The sequence below is a fragment of the Heloderma suspectum genome, chromosome 2, assembly GCF_057233095.1.
Source record: "Heloderma suspectum isolate Gila_16-S chromosome 2, 16-S_ref, whole genome shotgun sequence".
In the NCBI taxonomy this organism is placed as follows: Eukaryota; Metazoa; Chordata; class Lepidosauria; order Squamata; family Helodermatidae; genus Heloderma; species Heloderma suspectum.
This window is the reverse complement of record NC_139459.1, coordinates 337,043,746-337,060,885: the sequence shown is the minus strand read 5'-3', so window position 1 is coordinate 337,060,885 and position 17,140 is coordinate 337,043,746. Positions and strand designations below refer to the sequence as shown.

The following is a 17,140-nucleotide window of genomic DNA, read 5'->3' as shown; positions in this document are numbered from 1 at the left end:
CTCAATAGGCCCTCTCCCTAAGTGACTCTACCTTTTCACCACCATTGTCAACAGCTATTCTTGCTCTTCATCCCCTTTCTCATCATTGCTACCCCTTGCTTGCTTGATAGGCAGAGAGCCAGGGAGCAAGTAGGTAGGGGCATCTCCTGCTGCTCCTCCTCACCACCACTACCATTATCTGGGCCAGAGCAAGAACAGGTGAACAGGCAGGTTGCAATGGTGAAGAGGAGGAGCAACTCCAAAGGGCTGTTGTTAGTGGGACTCTGCTAGGCTGTGGGCCTTTGGCAGGTGCCCGACCATGCCTACTCTTGAAGCTGGCCCTGATTCCCAACTTCTGGTTTTAAAAATACTGGCCTCCCTAGGCAGGTCCATCAGTTGAAGCAGAGCCAGGCCAAATTGTGACAGCCCAGGCCAAGATCCAAGGATAGAATGTGATAGATTAGATGTTAAACCAGAAAAGGCATGCCCTAATGGATTATGGGTGAAGCCTGGCAGAATCTGGATTTTACTAGCATTTCAGATCTAGTACACATTCCAGGCCAGGCATCAGCACCTGGCATACTCAAGCAGCTGCCAGGGCCCATGTATCCCAGGGTTCTATGGTCCCTTGAAGCTCACAGGGGAAGTTGGAAGCATCTGATGGTAGTCAGAACAAGGTAAGAAGAAAATAGGACCTTGGATAGCTCCAAGTGGGTCCTGCTTGCTGGAACTGTCTCCTACTAGAACAATAAGAGGATGTTGTCTTAGCAGGGAGCTAAAGCCAACTGAAGCCTTACATAGGCTGACAAGATGTGCAGTGTGGTTAGCTCCACCTGGCATGGAGGAGCTGACTGGACTGCTAAAAGGTTCTCACCTGATTTTGCAGCCTGAGACTTCTGCAATTTGGGGGAGATGGAAGTTCTGCCAGAGGATGATGGCAAGGCTTTGTCCTCTTGATGGAAGGGCCTGAATAAGGCACTAACCTTCCTACGCCTGAGGATGTTGCCTGTGCCTCGTCCTCATCAGAATCCTCTGCTGCACACTGGAAGGTCATGACAATGTGTATCCCCCTGGACTTGACTCTACCTTTCCTGGGTCTCCACCACACATTTCTGCCAGTGCCCACAACATGGTTCCCCTGTTGGCATGGGCACTGCACTGGCAGTGCTCTGCCAGTAATTCCTCCCCCCAGATGGGCTTACCTGGCAGAACACTCTGCAGTTGCTGTTGGGAGCTGAGTGACTGCTTGATTCCGACAGGCCAGGCACTGAATTTTGAGAATTATAACATGGTGGCTGCCTGATGCCAATAAGAGCTGAGTGGCCACTCAGCTTCCATGAGCACTATGCCATACCAGGAAAGATCATCTGTGTGTATGTGTGGCGACTACAATGCAGGCTGAGTCAGCATCTGCACTGTCAGGAGGCCCAAGTTGTGGTGGGATTCAGCATCAATGGTGGTGGGGTTCAAGCAAGGTGCATCAACCCTGGTGACCCTGACAGTTCCCTGAGTACATAAAAGAGGGGGCGAGTTAATTGTGAGTGGAAAACGAGAGAAACAGCTTTGGAGGGAGATGCAACATGCTAACCTACCCAGCGTGGATTGTTGTTGAACTGTTGGTTATTGTGTTGTCTTGAACTCAGCACATTTTCTATGGGGTTGCTCATTAACCATGCAGTGTGGCTTGTTAACCACCCTGAAATACCCAACAACAAGCTATGGGTTCTCAAGGTGGAGTGGTCGAGAAAAATAAACCACACTGCATGGTTAACAAGCTGCCCTGTGGAAAATGTGCCACATTCAGACAACACGATAACCCATGGTGGATTAGTGTGTTGTGTGAACCCAGCCACAGAGAGCTGTGCTAAATTTTGGGGGATCTGTAATCCAATAGCATCAGGGATGCCTCTCTCTGGAGATCTAATGTGGGGCAGTGGATTTGGATGTCTGTTGGAGTGTTTAAACTTGGGGTCCCCACTAATGTGCCCATTAACACCTCACTTGGAACCCACCAGGCAGGTCCCACCCCTCCTGATTTTTAAACAGTTTTTAAAGATTTGTTTTTAATTTTTAAAAGATTAACTGGGAGGCCACCATGCTGCAAAGTTAAATTCCTTGCATCTGGTAACAATGATGGTGAGAAGACAAGAACTTAAGAGCCATGCTGGGTCAGCCCAAGGGTCCATCTAGTTCAGCATTCTGTTCATACAGTGGCCAACCAGCTTCCCACAGGAAACCCACATGCAGGAAACAAATGCAACAGCACCCGTCTGCCCCTGTTCCCCAGCAACTGGTGTACATAGGCTCACTGCCTCTGGTACTGGAGGTAGCACATAGCCATCAGGACCAGTAGCCATTGATAGCCTTTTCCTCCAGGAATTTGTCCAATCCCCTTTTAAAGCCATCCAAACTGGTGGCCATCACTACATCCTGTGGTAGCAAATTCCATAGTTTAATTATGCGCTATGTGAAGAAGTCTTTCCTTTCTGTCCTGAATGTCCCACCAGTCAGCTTTATGGGATGACCCTGGGTTCTAGTATTATGAGAGAGAGAGAAAAATAGATTCACTGAGGGGGCCCACTGAGGATGTCTTGCCCAAGATCCCTCAGAAATCTGGAGCCAGCACTACATTCTGCTAGGATTAACCTCCTGCTGACTTTTCCTCATATTTTGGGATATTTCTTCATAAGTGTCAAGGATGAAAAGTGTTGGGAATAGAGGCATCATTCCTAAATAATCCCATCACAAACTATAGGCCTAGTTTAGCTCCATGTCCCATAAGTGCCTATAAACTATAGGCCTAGTTTAGCTCCATGTCCCATAAGTGCCACTATTAGTCAACCCAAGGATGTGCCTCTACTCTTTATGCTGATTCATGCTGGTGATCATTATCATCAATAATTCTCTTTTTGTTCTTGTTGCATTGCAATGCATTTTTTTGAGGGGTGATTATTTTTAAACTTTTGGTTTTGCTTCTTTGTTCCTTAAGACAGCCATGCCAGCTTTCTCCTCCCCATATAAATATGTCTTTTCCAGTGATCTGCCTGGCCCCATGCCAAAAGTGAATTAAATCTGAAGGTGCACAAAGAGTTTCCCAAACGTGGTTAGGCTTATTGTGACAAAAAAAAACCCACCCTGCGAATCCCCTCTGATGGGGTTAAAACTAAGCCAGGAGTACTGAACGTCTTTCAGCCCAAGAGCCGAATTCCATTTTGGAGAATCTCAGGGTGGGGGATGGGCACATTCCAGTAGTGGGTGGGCCTAAAGGGGAAATGGGCAGATCCGAAAGACCAAACATACCAGCATATTTTAGCTTAATGCTCCTGAGGTACGGGCCTCTTGCTCTGCAGCAGCCAGGGCCGGCCCAAGACATTTTGCTGCCTGAGAGGAAGGACGAGATTGCGTCCCTCCCTCATTCTGTGTACAGAAACTGACAGGAGTGGCAGTTTAATCTTACCTCAACACTGGCAATGGGCCCACAGCCTCCATTGCACCTGAAGGCAGCTGGCTAGCTGAGTGGGGGGAGGCACACAGCTCAGTCCTCCAACACCTTGCTGCTGCTCCCACCCTACAAAAGCTGCCACCTGAGGTATCTGCCCCATGTTGCCTAATGGTAGGGCCAGCCCAGGTGGCAGCCTAGGCCAAATTAACTCAGTTGCCCCCCATTTGGGGCAGCCCTGACCATTTCTTCTTGCTCAGGCAGCTTTTCTCTTGACCCTGCGCTTGCATCATGCTAATGTTAAACTATGACCCCTCTGGGGTTGCCATGTGATTGCATCATGCAAGTCTCTGCTGAACACTGCAGCTGCCAAGGAGGGGGAAAGGCCCCTGCTGTTCATTCAGGTGTGAGGGGTTCCCCCTCCATCTACCAATGGGTCTTAGTTCACCCATTAAGCAGGCAGTGAGAGAGTGAGAGGGTGTTGATGGGTCGTGGAGGTTGCTGATCAAACTGAAAGTTGGCCCCTTCCTGTTCTTTGGAACTGGTCAGGTCATCCTTTGGTGATTCAGTGCTGTCAATCATTGATGTTGTAACCTTTTACCTAGTTAAATGTTCTGCAAGGTGAGGGGAAAATCCTGTCTGGAGAAAATAAACAACTCTTTGGTCTCAATAGGGCATGTTGTTAATGGTTCTGTGGAAAAGTGGGTGCTACAGACATTTGCCCGCACACAAAGCAAATGTTTACAACTGTGGGGGGGAACTGATTAAAGTGCCAGATATTGCTCTGACATCTCTCCCTCTCTGTGTCTCTCCACGCTCAAAGAATGTTTCATTTTTAGCCTACACAATTGTAGAGACTTCAGGCTTGTAACAATATACTAAAATACACATACATTAGTTAATTCAAATAAGCAAAACAAGACATGACAATTTTTACCACCACTCCAACCTTATAATCATCCAGTATTTTAAAGTCTTACATTCCAATCCTAACCATATTTATTTGAAAGTGTGTCCCTTTCTTTTAATAGGATTTACTTCCCAGTAGGTTTGCTGAGCACTGTAGCCTTCAGTGCTCTCCCAAGGTGCTCAGGCTTTGACCAAAAAACATGGGTCTTTTTTTTACATGTGGTTGGTTAGCATACAGATGGTTTTCCAAAGATAGTTTCAATCTGAATAATTATGATTATGGGACATGTAAGTGAAGAGGTAATCTCTTGAGTATGTCACGTTCTAGCATGGCCTTTGACAGATTATTTTGTTAGGCTAATAACCTTGAATGGTCAGTTGATATCATTTCATAGGAGCTAATTGTTAGGAGATAGGAGATGCTTCTGGACAGACTACTCCTAGCGCTAACAACAATAATAAAAAACATTCTGTAGCTATTCCATGTTTCGTCCTTGACAGATTTCTTTGTGACAAGAAAAAAGATGGAGGAAGTGGTGGGAAGCAGAAGATGTCGTCATCTGGACCCCCCGTAAAATTCTGGGATGAGGCAGGGCAATTGCATGATTAAAGCCTCCTTTCGAAGCACTTGGTGTCTTGACCACAGGAGATCTCTCAGGATCATTTTTTAAAAATGGGATAGCTATTAATGCTTGGAGAAGGTAATGTAAGTGGTGAGGTGTGAGTGAGAGAGAGGTTTGCTGTTTGGAATAGACAGAGGCAGAGAGAGAGAGAGAGAGAGAGAGAGCGCTGAGTGTTTGCTGAAGACACCTTGGGGTACAGAGCATCTCTCTCTAGGCTCTGATATGGGGGTAGCAGATCTGTTGCCTCGTTGGTATAAGTGTTTGTGCTTTGCCCCCACTTGCTCTTATATCATCTTATCTTATATATAAAACTCTAAGTCGAGAGTTAGTTGGTCATCCCTTTTTGACTGCGTTCCCATTGATCAGTCTCATGAAACACACTTCATTGGAAAGCTCTTGACACGCAGATTCCATGAGTAACAACGATTTTCACTAGAATTCAAAGTTAGGAGTTTATTTATGTCCATCAAGCTTTTTTTTTTTTAAGAATTAGGCTTTCTCCTATAACAATGTACTAGAAAGTTTTATTTTAATACAAAAAGTCGTATAATTAAACAAACATAATTAATTGCAAATTGGAGCAAAATGAAATATAAACACAAAAAAGTCTCTGTACACCATTATCAACACAGGTGTAGGCCAAAATACAATGATATGCCAGTAACATACGGCCTGTAAACAAATTATGAAGGGATCTATGTTGCCATGAGTCGTGTGCGCTTATTGGCAACCTCAAGATGGATCAGAACAAGGACATTACAGTGGCCGCCCTGGAGTTTACACCAAGAACATTGTGCTTAAGGAAGTTTTGTAAAGATAAAAGATGTAACACTTTGAATGTTTCACTAAACACAGTTGAATTAAACCTTTCATTAGATCTTATTTTTCTCCATAAACTGTGTTCGTGGGTAACCAACTGATTTTTTAAGAAGCAAGTATTGGAAAAATGCCCAAAGCCTCTAGGGCTTTGTCCTCCAAAGAAACCCAAACCTAAGTAACACTTGTTCTCAAACATCTCGCTGACCAAGAAAGCGGGGAGCGCTTGAATGCTTTGACAGCACTTGAATGCTTTGACAATCAGCGCAACTTGTGGTATAGAAATCATGCTGGCTGTGGCCTCCTGCAGGGCAGTGGCAGCAATATGAGGACTAAGAAACCATCGCCACCTCATGGCAGCAGCTCTGTTTCCACAGAACAAACACAGGGGTGATTAATTATAGTAGGGCAGGCTGTTGGATGTTGGGCCTTTCTATCCATGAGCAATGTGTGCAACCAAAACTGTGACACCATCTTAAGTTGCACATTGCCAGTAGTTGAGTCTTTTTAAAGCCGGCCTTCTCTTTCTCTAGTTTTTAACTATTTTGTACTTTATGTTTATATGCTATTTGGGCAGGTCCTGTCTTCCTAGATGTTCTGTACAGTGCCTTGTTTTAGGTCAGCCTTCCCCAAATTGGTGGCCCCCAGTTGTTTTGGGCTTTAACTCCTATCAGTCTCAGCCAGCATGGCCAATGGTCAGGAATGCTGGGAGTTTTAGCCCAAAACATCTGGAGGGCACCAGGCTGGGGAAGGCTGTTTCCTCAACCAACAATTATAAGTATTATAATTTGTATTGTTATTACAAAAGGTATTATTAATTATTAATAATTGTTATTTAAAGACCATGCTCATCAGTTCAGTGAACTTCCAAAGGGGCTTACCATTAACAACAAGGAAAAAATATGACATAACAAGGACAATAATGGCAGCAGCAACAGTGGAAGAAAACAGAATCCCCTCTACAAATATTTATTGTTTACTTACACAGTGCCTCAGTGCATTCAAGGAAGCTGTCCTAATCAGAGAGCAATCAGAAGCAGTTTCACCAGAAGTTTAGTCTCTTTCAGGAGGTGTTGATCTTTATCTAGTCTCCTTTGTTACAGAAATGAGCATGCTGCAGCTACGCCTATGTGGAGGCAGCCCAAATCCAGTAATAGTCAATCAGGGCAATCAGCTTCCTTTCCTGAACAACTGGTCAGCCCTATAACTGATCTTCTGGATGGGATTAATGCAGCTTCAGCAACATGGGCTTCTCCATATGGGGCTTATAATGCATGATCAAGACTGGTTACTTGCAGAAGTTTGCGGGTCCTTTATACGACGTCGTCAGCCTCCAGGGCCCCTGGATTATGACCTTTATCCTGCCTTTGTAAAATGCAGGGAAAGTCCACTTTTTCTCTAGGAAGCACGATGAAGCATGTTACTTGCTGTAATGGTGCTTATAACAGCAGTGCCATCTAGTGACTGTAAAATGAAACCTATAGAACTTGCTGAGAAATAAAAACAGCTTGTGTAAAGAAACGGTCCTTAATCCCGCAAAGAATTTGGGAGCAGAAGCCCTGGTAAGGATGTGGGATTTTAGCTTTGTGTGGTGAAGCACAGTGGAAGCACATGTGCAGTATTTATAGCACTCATTTGCACATGATTCCTCCTTCACATGCAAAATTGACATACAAAAACACATGCAGAAGCCTGCTTCAGTGGGCATATACCCTTAACTAGTTTTGGGTGCAGAGCTGCATTTTATGCTCTGTACTCCAATGGGTTGCAGGTCTTTGGCAAGTATTTCATTCATGTAATGATCCTATTTGAAGAATAAACTCCATATTTAGTGACTCAAAAGGTGCTTATAATTTTATATTAATTATTTTCACTAAAGATCCTCATAGGCTCTGTGGAAAGTGTCCTTTAACCTCACCCCTAATGTGTTATGTGTACCCCAGAATGGCAACGCAGTTATAAGAATGCCGTTGGCATCTGCATAAAGTGTTCAACAGATGCTTGTGCTAGCTCACCCTGTTTTGGCACCACAGTCGATGAGAAGCAGATTACAGCCTGTCAGCAGCTTCCCTGGGAATTGCTAGGGAGTATATGCTCCTCCCCAGGGAGTCGCAGCTCGCGGCCTGTGCTGTGAGCTGATAAGCATTGTACTCTGTGCAGCAACTCAGTATCAGCAGCTGGCAAACGTCCACCCTGTTCAGGGAGGGAACGTTCAGCTCTGTTCCAGATGTGTGTATGGCTCCAAGTAATGTGTGTAGTAGAGCATGGCTAGAATTCTTCCCTATATGTGACATAGTTCCCTGTATAAAAGTCTGTCCCACTGAATGTTCAGCGCTCTCTGCCCCTTTGCTGACAGAGTGCTTGATCCAGAAGTCTTACCCATGTCTAGTGTGATCCATTGTTCAGCCAGACAACGAATATGTGAGCGTGATTCACTCTTGTAACAGCACACAAACCCCTTCCTTGGGACTCAGTCACTTATTGGCATAAAAGTTTTATATGGTTTCACAATGATCGATACATTTTGGATTGTCTTTGGACTTCTTATACTACAAAGTAATACAAATGGTTTTACTGCAAGGTAGCCCAGAACGGAGAGAAATGTCTCAAGATGCTGGAACAAAGATTTTATTCGCAAAACGCCTTTTTACGAATAAAATCTTTGTTCCAGCATCCTGAGACATATCTCTCCTTTTTGGGTCTACTTTGGATCTTTTGCACTCTCATTTACTGCAGGTGGCCCACACTCTTTTCACTTTGACCGAAAGCTTAAAGGTGCAATCCTATGCATGTTTCGACAGAAAAAAGTCCTACAACTCCCAGCATTCCTCAGCCAGCATGAGGAATGGCTAGCAGGGGAATGCTAGGAGCTGTAGGACTTTTTTCTGTCGAAACATGCATAGGATTGTACCCTAAGACATCCTTTTTCTTCACCCCCCTCAACAGAATAGATTGAGCCTGCGCAGCTTGTAACACAACAAAATAAACTCAGCTCACCAGCCACAATTTGTGGCCTACCTGATACATGGCAGCTCTCACAATCTTTGTTTTGATCAGAGTGTCCTGATCCTTCAGCAAAAACAGATTTAATGAACCCCTGGTGGCTGCATTCAGCCTTATGGGCTTATGAGGATGTATGTAATGATAACAGTATTGCAATGACAATTCCTTAACATCGATTATAAATCAAAGTTGCTTCCAATGCTGGTTTTTTTTCCAGAGCCATTTGCCCCAAAGCAATACATTAAGTTGAGCCTTGGAATTTTCCAGCAAAACCTTCAGGCTACAAGGCAGTTCACAAGGGAAGAGCACCAGCCATCTAATCAGGATTAGATCTTACGTCTACCCCTTGTTACATGAATGTCTTATTCCTGCTATAGTGAAAACCTAGCTACTGCCCATTAAAAATTTATACATTTGCCTTAAACTGAGACAACTAGTCCCTCTAGCTAGCTAGCCCTTTACTGTCAACTCTATACTAGTCTTATAGGCAGAGGTGGCTTCTAATTTTAGCACAGGCTCTGTCTCTACTATAGACATAAACAAGTTCTAAACTGACAATTCATTTGTCTGGAGATGGGACTTCCTGATTACCTTTGGCATCATTTTTTTCTCATTGGAGAGGTAAAAGTAAGAGCTGCTTATAGCACACAGTGGAGAAACCGAGGACTTGATAGTAGCTGTGACGTGGCAGTAGGATGTGCTTAGAGTCTGTATATATATATATATATATATATATATATATATATATGTATGTATGTATGTGTGTGTGTGTATCTAAGCGTTCAACACACACAAAACAAATACAGGGGCACAATTTCAAACCTAAGTCTTATTGAGTGTAGAGAAAAGGCATATTTATTTCTGTAGTTACTAAAAAATGTAAAAATTGTCCTGTCAATGCTTCTTGAGCTAGGAAAGGAGACATAAACTGGGCATTTATTTTCCCCTCATTGCAGATGGGAGGCAGCATAACATATGGCTAGGGAATATGTTAGTTGTAGTCTAACAAAATCTAGAAAGCCATAGGTCCCCAACTCCTGCTATAAAAGAAGCTGTACTGAACATAGTGAGATTTAGGGCATCTCTACACCAGCCTAAAATCCTGCATTTAAAATGGGGTTTTCTGCTTCTCTTTGAAACACAGGATCACAACAACTCTTTTTTTTACCTGTTCCTTTTCCTGCCCCCCTCCTCCCCTTATCCAAGTCTTCCATTATCTTTCATTGATCTCACTCCTCCTCTTGATGCTTTTCCTCTTTTCACAGAGGGAACTCAAGCGGAACACAATGGGGTAATTTGATAGCTCATTGTCTGCGATCTATTTACAAATGGAACAAAGGGCATTTAGTGACAGAGGAAAGAAATGGTGGTTCAACTGTTAAATAAGGATGACAAAATGATAACAGATGACAAAGAAAAGGCAGAAGTGCTTAATTCCGCTTAATTCCTACTTCACTTCAGCTCAGTCTTCTCCTGAAAGAGGGTCTATGTCTCCCTGGCAAAGATGAAGTATAAGCTGAAGGGGCAGGATTGCAGTTTGAGATCAATAGGCAGCTTGTCAAGGAACACCTAATTACTTTGAATGAGTTCAGATCTCCAGGGCCAGATGAACTGCACCCTACGGTAATAAAGGAACTAGCAGAAGAACTCTCAGAGCCATTGTCTGTTATCTTTGAGAAATCATGGAGGATGGGTGAAGTGCCAGATGACTAGAGGAGGGCTAATGTTGTCCCTATCTTCAAAAAGTGCAAAAAGGAGGAACCTGGAAACTACAGACCAGTCAGTCTGACATCAATCCCTGGGAAAATGCTGGAGCAGATTATCAAGCAATCCATCTGTAAGCGCCTTGAAAACAATGCAGTGATTACTCGAAGCCAACACGGATTTGTCAAGAACAAATCCTGCCAGATGAATCTGATCTCATTTTTTGATCAGGTAACCTCCCTTGTGGACTGTGGGAATGCTGTGGACATCATATACCTTGACTTCAACAAAGCTTTTGACAAAGTGCCCCATGATATCCTGATGAGCAAACCAGCTCAAAGTGGGCTAGATGAAACAACGATCCGGTGCATCCACAGTTGGCTACAGAATTGGACTCAAAGAGTGCTTATCAATGGGATCTTCTTAAATTGGGGAGAGGTAACGAGCGGGGTACCACAGGGCTCAGTCCTGGGCCCAGTGCTCTTCAACATTTTTATTAATGACTTGGAGGAGGAGGTGCAGGGAATGCTTATCAGATTTGCAGATGACACAAAATTGGGCAGGATAGCTAATACTTTGGAAGACAGAAAGAAAATTCAAAGTGATCTTGATAGGCTCTACTCTGGGCTGAAAACAGCGGAATGATATTTAATAGGGATAAATGCCAAGTTCTGCACCTAGGAAAAAGAAACCAAATGCAGAGTTACAAGATGGGGGATACATGGCTCAACAGTACTACAAGCGAGAAGGATCTTGGAGCTGTTGTAGATCACAAGCTGAATATGAGCCAACAAGGTGATGTGGCTGCAAATGCTACATTAATAGGAGTATAGCGCCAAATCCTGGGAAGTACTAGTTCTCCTCTACTCAGCACTGGTTAGGCCTCATCTGGAGTACTGTGTCCAGTTCTGGGCACCACACTTCAAGAAGGATGCAGACAAGCTGGAGAGGAGGGTTCAGAGGAGGGCAACAAAGATGATCAGGGGACTGGAAACAAAGCCCTTTGAGGAGAGACTGAAAGAACTGGGCATGTTTAGCCTTGAGAAGAGAAGAGTGAGGGGAGATATGATAGCGCTCTTCAAGTACTTGAAAGGTTGTCACAGAGAGGAAGGCCAGGATCTCTTCTCGATCATCCCAGAGTGAGGACACAGAATAATGGGCTCAAGTGACAGGGAGCCAGATTCCGGCTGAACATCAGGAAAAACTTCCAGACTGTTAGAACAATACGACAATGGAACCAACTACCTAGGGAGGTCATGGGCTCTCCCACACTGGAGGCGTTCAAGACGAGGCTGGACAGCCATCTGTCAGGGATACTCTGACTTGGACTCCTGCACTGAGCAGGGGGTTGGACTTGATGGTCTTATGGGACCCTTCCAGCCCTACTATTCTATGATTCTATGATTTTGTCTCTTTATACCTCAAAGATGAACACATTTATTCTGCTGTCAGCTGTCGTGGACACTATCGGAGGCATGAGGCAAAGTGGATAAACTGGGTGCTCTAATGAAGTGGTCGGTTTCCATGAAAGCTTGTGCCAGAATGTTTTAGTCTTTAAGGTGCCACAAGACTCTTTGGCTACCCCTCTGGAAACTGCATGGCAGTTAACACATGCAGACATATTGCGTAGAATCCAACTAATGTCCTATGTGGAGTAGACGCACTGAAATGAATGGGACTTATGTCAGTCGGATTTCAGTGGAATTCTACCCGGTGTGCTTTCATCATTTTTAGGCTGCAATCCTATACCCCCTTATCTAGGAGTAGGGCCCATTGAAATGAATGGGACGTATTTCTAAGTGGGCACAATTGTGCTGGAAACAGTGCAAAATGGATAAAATGAAAACGTGAGTCTTTTTCTATCTTTACGCCCAGACGGCTCGTTAGTCAGCCGCACAGACTTCAAAAATGTCTCGTTCACCTGATGCCACCCATAACTCCACCCAATATCAATTTAGTCCTTTCCGATTCGTTGCAGGGCCCGGTAATACGTACGTTTCCGACGGTTGTTTTCATTGGTCATACCGATAACAGAGGCCTCTGATTGGTTCTAACTTTCTCGCAGTGCCCACCCGCACCATGATGATTGGATGAATCGGATTGGGAAGCCACTGCCCTTCCGCGGGCGGAAGTAGAGGAAATTGTAGCGGCGGCAGCAGCGGCAGCATGGCGGCGGACGAAGCGGACGCGTTGAACCTGTTCGTGAGCATCGGTCTGAGCGAGAGCAAGGCTCGCGAGACCCTTCGGAACGAGGCGCTCACCGCGTTGCTCCGCGAGGCAGTCAAACAGGTCACCTTTCCCTGTCATAGCTATTAATAATCTGCCTCTCAAAGGGGTTGCCACGTTTTCTCCCCCTCTTCCATTGTGCTTCTGTGTCTTTAAGAACGACCTGACAGGCTGAAATCCAACAGATGTAGCTTTCTCCATCACAGCATTTGCAGACCAGGAAAGGCTGCGGGTGTCGATCTTCTGTCTCTTACAGCTACTTTTAAAAGTGGCAACCCTACCCCACATTCCCATTCACGAGACTATTAGTGGCACACTTCCGAATAGTTATCTCTCCTTTTCCCCTTCTTATGCAAAGAGTATGTTTAGTAGGTTTTACAGAGACATATAATGTGTTGCGAGATCAAATTTAACAAAATCCTCTAAAATAAATTGATCTCTCAGTCTTCGGCAAGGATAATAGGGCTGAGGACTGACGCTGGATTTGATAATAAGACTGGATAACTTCCAGATTTGGTCTCTGCCTTCTCTGATCTTTGGTAAAGATAGACAGGTCTTTTCATTTTAGAGTGGTCCCCACCTCAATTTGAACTTGTGACACATCTTTGTCTCTCATGATCTGTTGCAAGCTGCACCAAGGCTGTAATCCTGTGCATACTTACCTTTGAGCAAAACCCATTGAATACAGTAGGACCTGTTTCTCAGTAAACATGCATAAGTTCAGGCTGTAAGACTAGATTCCGTGCTAGTCATTTTGATAAAGGGGCCACTCAGTAATCTATTTCCCACCACTTTTTTTGGTAAATATTTCAACTTCCTGTTTTCATCTGATGTGGGTAGGTTCCGCTCTGTTTGGAAATGGGTTGCTTCTGCTTTGATGGCTCAGATCAACTACACATTTGCAGCTAGAAAACCCTAAGATTAAAAGCAAAACAAAACAGTAGTGTCAATGCCTAGTACTCATTCTCAGTTAGGTAAGCAATTGTTTTTTGGATGTGAACTTCCTGAGAATGTCAGCAGCAAATGGGTGTGATTTCTAGTCTGCTGTCTCAAAGTGGCTCAGATCTGGAGTCCTTTCTAAGCGGTCTGACCTTGTGACTGGTGTAAGGTGGACCCAAATTCCCTCTGTGGTCTTGCTTCTCTCCCATATCAGGTATAGTTGCAGTTAATTGAGTTATTAAGAGTTTTGCTTGTAGCATAGCTGTAACCTTTGGCGACAGATGTGGAAGGAGGGGCAAGGGTAACATGGGGTGTGTGTGAGGAAATGTGGCTACATGCACTTAGGCTTACTTTAAATTGGGGGTGAGGATGGAAGAGCAGGTGAGCGTCAAGCTTACTTAAGATCAGTCAGTGTTAAGATCAGTGTGCCTCCAAGTGTCAACACCGTTGTCATAAAAATAAGTCCGTCAGAGACATTTATAACATGAAAACTAATATCTCAGTGCAAATTGTTGCTATCCAGACAATATCAGCCCTGTTGTTCTGCTTTGGAATTTCCCTCCTTCATGTCCCTGCGAATCTCAAAGTGAAAGTGATGCTGGAACAGAGAGAATAAACAGAGCAGGCAGAGGGAGAAGGGAGGCAGTTGACTTTTTGCTCTTTTCCTGTTTTGCTTGGACAGGATGAAGTCATTGGGTGGGTGAAGTCATTGGATATGAATGGAGTGGGGATCCTCACGTACCTATTTCTTGTATTGTTAGAGAAACAGGCTGTTTAAAGTATAGTTCCCCCAAATCACGTGATTATTCCATGTTGCAGCTGAGAGATGTGAAATCTGCTTCACTGGTGTTTAAATAACTGCGGCTGGATCTACTGGCGCTGTTGTGGTGCAACAGTAAGCAGGAAATTGTGTCTTGCGCTATCGTTTTATGCACATGCACCCATGCTCTTGTTGAGTGCAGAAACCCAATAAACTGCATGGGTGTTGCATGGTGGTGACTTAGCTCTTTCCTGGGACCCATCCTCTGCAACCTGTACAGTTCTGTAATGCTGGCATTTAAGTTGGGAAGGGGCAGAAGGGGGACAGATCTGAATTTTCCAGCTGCTAAGGCAACCTTCCCCAACCTGATGCCCTCCAGATGTTTTGGACTTCAACTCCCATCAGCCCCAGCCAACCTGACCAATGGTCAGGAATGCTGGGAGCTGTTGTCCAAAAGATCCAGAGTACCAGATTGGTGAAGGATGTGCTAAGGTGGCTTCCTGTTGTACAAGTGGGAAGCAGGGAAGGGGTCTCATCCTGCAGTAACCTCTTGCCACCTGTTTTTGGCATCCTTGGATCAAGTTGTAAAATCAGCTGTTACTTCAAACTGGATTCTATCTTTCCCGCTGACTCCTCTCAACATTTTAGGCTCAAAGGATCCTTGGCTCTGCTGTTGACAAGACAATCGGCACTCTGTTATATAGTGTGGCTTCTCGGCTTAAGGACCCAAAGTATCTCGGCTTCCTCGTGGAATACATCGCCACCAAGAAGATTGCTACAGATCTCCAGCTCAATGGTGCATGCTTAGGATTTATGTTGGCTGTAACTAAGATGCTCCCCACTCTCCTCTTTCATCCACAGCTCATCGGAACATAGGAAGCTGCCTTATACTGAATCTGGTCCATCTAGCTCAGTATTGTTGATGCTGACTGGCAGCAATGGCTCTTCAGGGTTTCAGGCAGGATTCTTTCCTAGCCCTACCTGGAGATGCCGGGGATTGAACCTGGGACCTCTGGCATGCAAAGCATGTGCTCTATCACACTGAGCTATGGTGTTACTAAGCTCTGTCTTAACCTGAGTCATCTAGCCTCATGTTGAGTGCACAGCCAAGGAGCAGAGCATCCATTCCCAGCCTGGTACCCTCTAGATGTTTTGGATTACATCTCCCATCATCCCTGGCCATCGGTCATACTAGCTGGGACTGCTGGGAACTATAGTCCAAAACGTCTGAAAGTACCATTTTGGGGAAACCTGCACGAGGGCAGGTTTTTTTAGCTCCGGAAACGGCATGGTTCTCTGGGTCTAATCCACAGGTCATACTTGCTTTTCTTCCTTCCGCACTTTCAAATAACTGGCTTCCCAACCTTGCAGAAAGCAGTGTTGAACCAGGTGTCCGTCCTGCACCACCCCACCTCACGCTGGAGACATCTGAAAGTGGCTTAGTGAAACAGCCCAGACGGCTCAAGCAAGTGAGCCAAGCCATGTGTCCTAGGGGAAGGCAAGACCCTGCCAAGGTTGCTAGTCAGTCTCGTCTGTGGAAATTTTTTTCCCCTGAGCCCAAGTTGCGTATTGACCATAAAGCAAAAAGTCTGCCACCAGTCCTACCCAGGAAGGCAGGGCCAGGTGTGCTTCTCTACCCTCCAGTGTCCCCTCTTTCATTTTTATTTGTTTTATTTTTATCTCAGCTTTCCTTCAATGACTTTGTGGTGGCATAGATGCTCCCCCTTCCCCCATTTTATTCTTTTGACAACCCTGTGTGGTAGATTAGTCTGAGAGTTATTGACTGGGCCAGGATCACCTATTGAACTTTATGGCTGAGTGGGGATTTGAACCCATGTCTTAGTATGACACTCTAACCCAGCCCTCCCTAACCTGGCATTAATTTGGAAAAGACTGCTCTAACCACTGCACCACACTGGCTGTCCCTCTAATCTGCCTGTATTCTTTGTGTCTGCAGCTGCTCTGGAGTACATTAAAAGCCACCCTGGGGATCCCATTGATGCAGCACACTTTGACCGAGAATGTGGCATTGGCGTGATTGTAACACCAGAACAGATTGAAGAGGCGGTAAGTGTGAGCCCCGAGAAGGGTCTGGAAGTGGCACAGTGCCTCCAGATAGTCCTCTTTGGACACCCGGAGGTGGGCAAGGGGTGGCTACTGAGCTCTCTGTGTGTCTTAAAAAAAAAAAAAATCAAGACAGGCATAGTCACAGTGATCAAGGCTTTCTTATACAGCAGCAGTGTAGTCAACCTTCCGAGGGAAGCTTGGAAGACAGCGACAAGGGAGACAATCATAATTTTTGGTGGTGGCCCCCAAATTATGAAATGATCTCCCCAATGAGGCCTGCCTGGCGCCAACATTGTTATCTTTTCGACGCCAGGTTAAGACTTTTCTCTTCTCCCAGGCATTTGGCAGCATATGATAAGTTTTTAATCGATCCTAGAATGTCTTATGGATATGGTTGTTTGTTTTTGAGATTGTTGGTTTGAAGTTGTTTTAGATATATGTTTCTTTTGTATATATTGTCTGTTCATGTGTTTTTTATGTAAATGGTTTTTAATCTCTGTATATTGTATTTTTAATGTTTTTAATCTTTGTGAACCACCCAGAAAGCTCTGGCTATTGGGCAGTATAGAAATGTAATAAATAATAACAATAACCTGGTGCTCTCCAAATGTTCTGAATTACAACGCCCATCAGCCCTAGCCAGCATGGCTGATGGCCAGGAATTACGGAAGTTGC

At 44.8% G+C, this 17,140-nt stretch overlaps 1 protein-coding gene across 1 annotated transcript in view; it reads left to right on the top strand.

Moving 5' to 3' along the window:
• Window positions 1–12,606: 12,606 nt before the first annotated feature.
• The window catches only part of QARS1 (glutaminyl-tRNA synthetase 1), a 33,227-nt gene continuing 28,693 nt past the window's right edge, over window positions 12,607–17,140 (top strand). Inside the window, exons 1-3 of the mRNA XM_084840565.1 lie at window positions 12,607–12,762; window positions 15,047–15,194; window positions 16,356–16,465. Coding sequence (XP_084696691.1) covers window positions 12,640–12,762; window positions 15,047–15,194; window positions 16,356–16,465 — 381 coding nt within the window. The 5' untranslated portion in view covers window positions 12,607–12,639. The remainder of the gene's footprint in view (window positions 12,763–15,046; window positions 15,195–16,355; window positions 16,466–17,140) is intronic.